The sequence below is a fragment of the Trachymyrmex cornetzi genome, unplaced genomic scaffold (genome assembly GCF_001594075.2).
Source record: "Trachymyrmex cornetzi isolate Tcor2-1 unplaced genomic scaffold, Tcor1.1 scaffold3542, whole genome shotgun sequence".
In the NCBI taxonomy this organism is placed as follows: Eukaryota; Metazoa; Arthropoda; class Insecta; order Hymenoptera; family Formicidae; genus Trachymyrmex; species Trachymyrmex cornetzi.
The window spans coordinates 1-505 of record NW_017298260.1 but is presented as its reverse complement, the minus strand read 5'-3'; the positions used below and the strand labels follow the sequence as shown (position 1 = coordinate 505).

At 27.9% G+C, this 505-nt stretch overlaps 1 protein-coding gene across 1 annotated transcript; it reads left to right on the top strand.

Annotated features, from left to right (window-relative positions):
- Positions 1 to 11: 11 nt before the first annotated feature.
- LOC108763327 (uncharacterized) lies at positions 12 to 489 on the top strand (the record flags this gene model as incomplete). Its single annotated transcript, XM_018510834.1, has 2 exons — positions 12 to 295; positions 381 to 489. Coding segments are annotated over exons 1-2 (343 nt in total), but the record flags the coding sequence as incomplete, so codon positions are not given.
- Between the last annotated feature and the right edge of the window lie 16 nt (positions 490 to 505).

Below are 505 nucleotides of genomic sequence, written 5' to 3'. Positions count from 1 at the left end.
ATACATTGTAAAATCTGTGGATTATCATAATCGTATAAAAAGAGAAAAAGCTTTACAAATAATGTGCAATCAGTATACAGAGATCACAAAAGAACCAATAACAATAGAAATCGCAAAAAAGATCAACAATTTAAGATCACAATATTTAGATTATCTCAATAACATTAAACAATCAAAAGCAAGCGGTGCATCAGCTGATGAGATTTATAGACCTACCTGGTGGTTGTATGAGGATATGAAATTTCTTGATCCTTATATTGCACAGAGAAAAGGAGAATCTTCTATAACAGAAAGAGTGAGTAGAAACAAAAAGATACTTGAAAGTTATAAAAATATTATAATTAGATAAATAACAATAGAAAAATAATGGTAATTTATAGTTTTCTAAGGATGAATCAGAATCTTCAACAATGAACAGACTAAATGAAGACGATACGGACAGTTTACAACTAATGGATGTATATAATGTTTTAAAAGACCATGATAAAGGTGAGAAAAATAGATT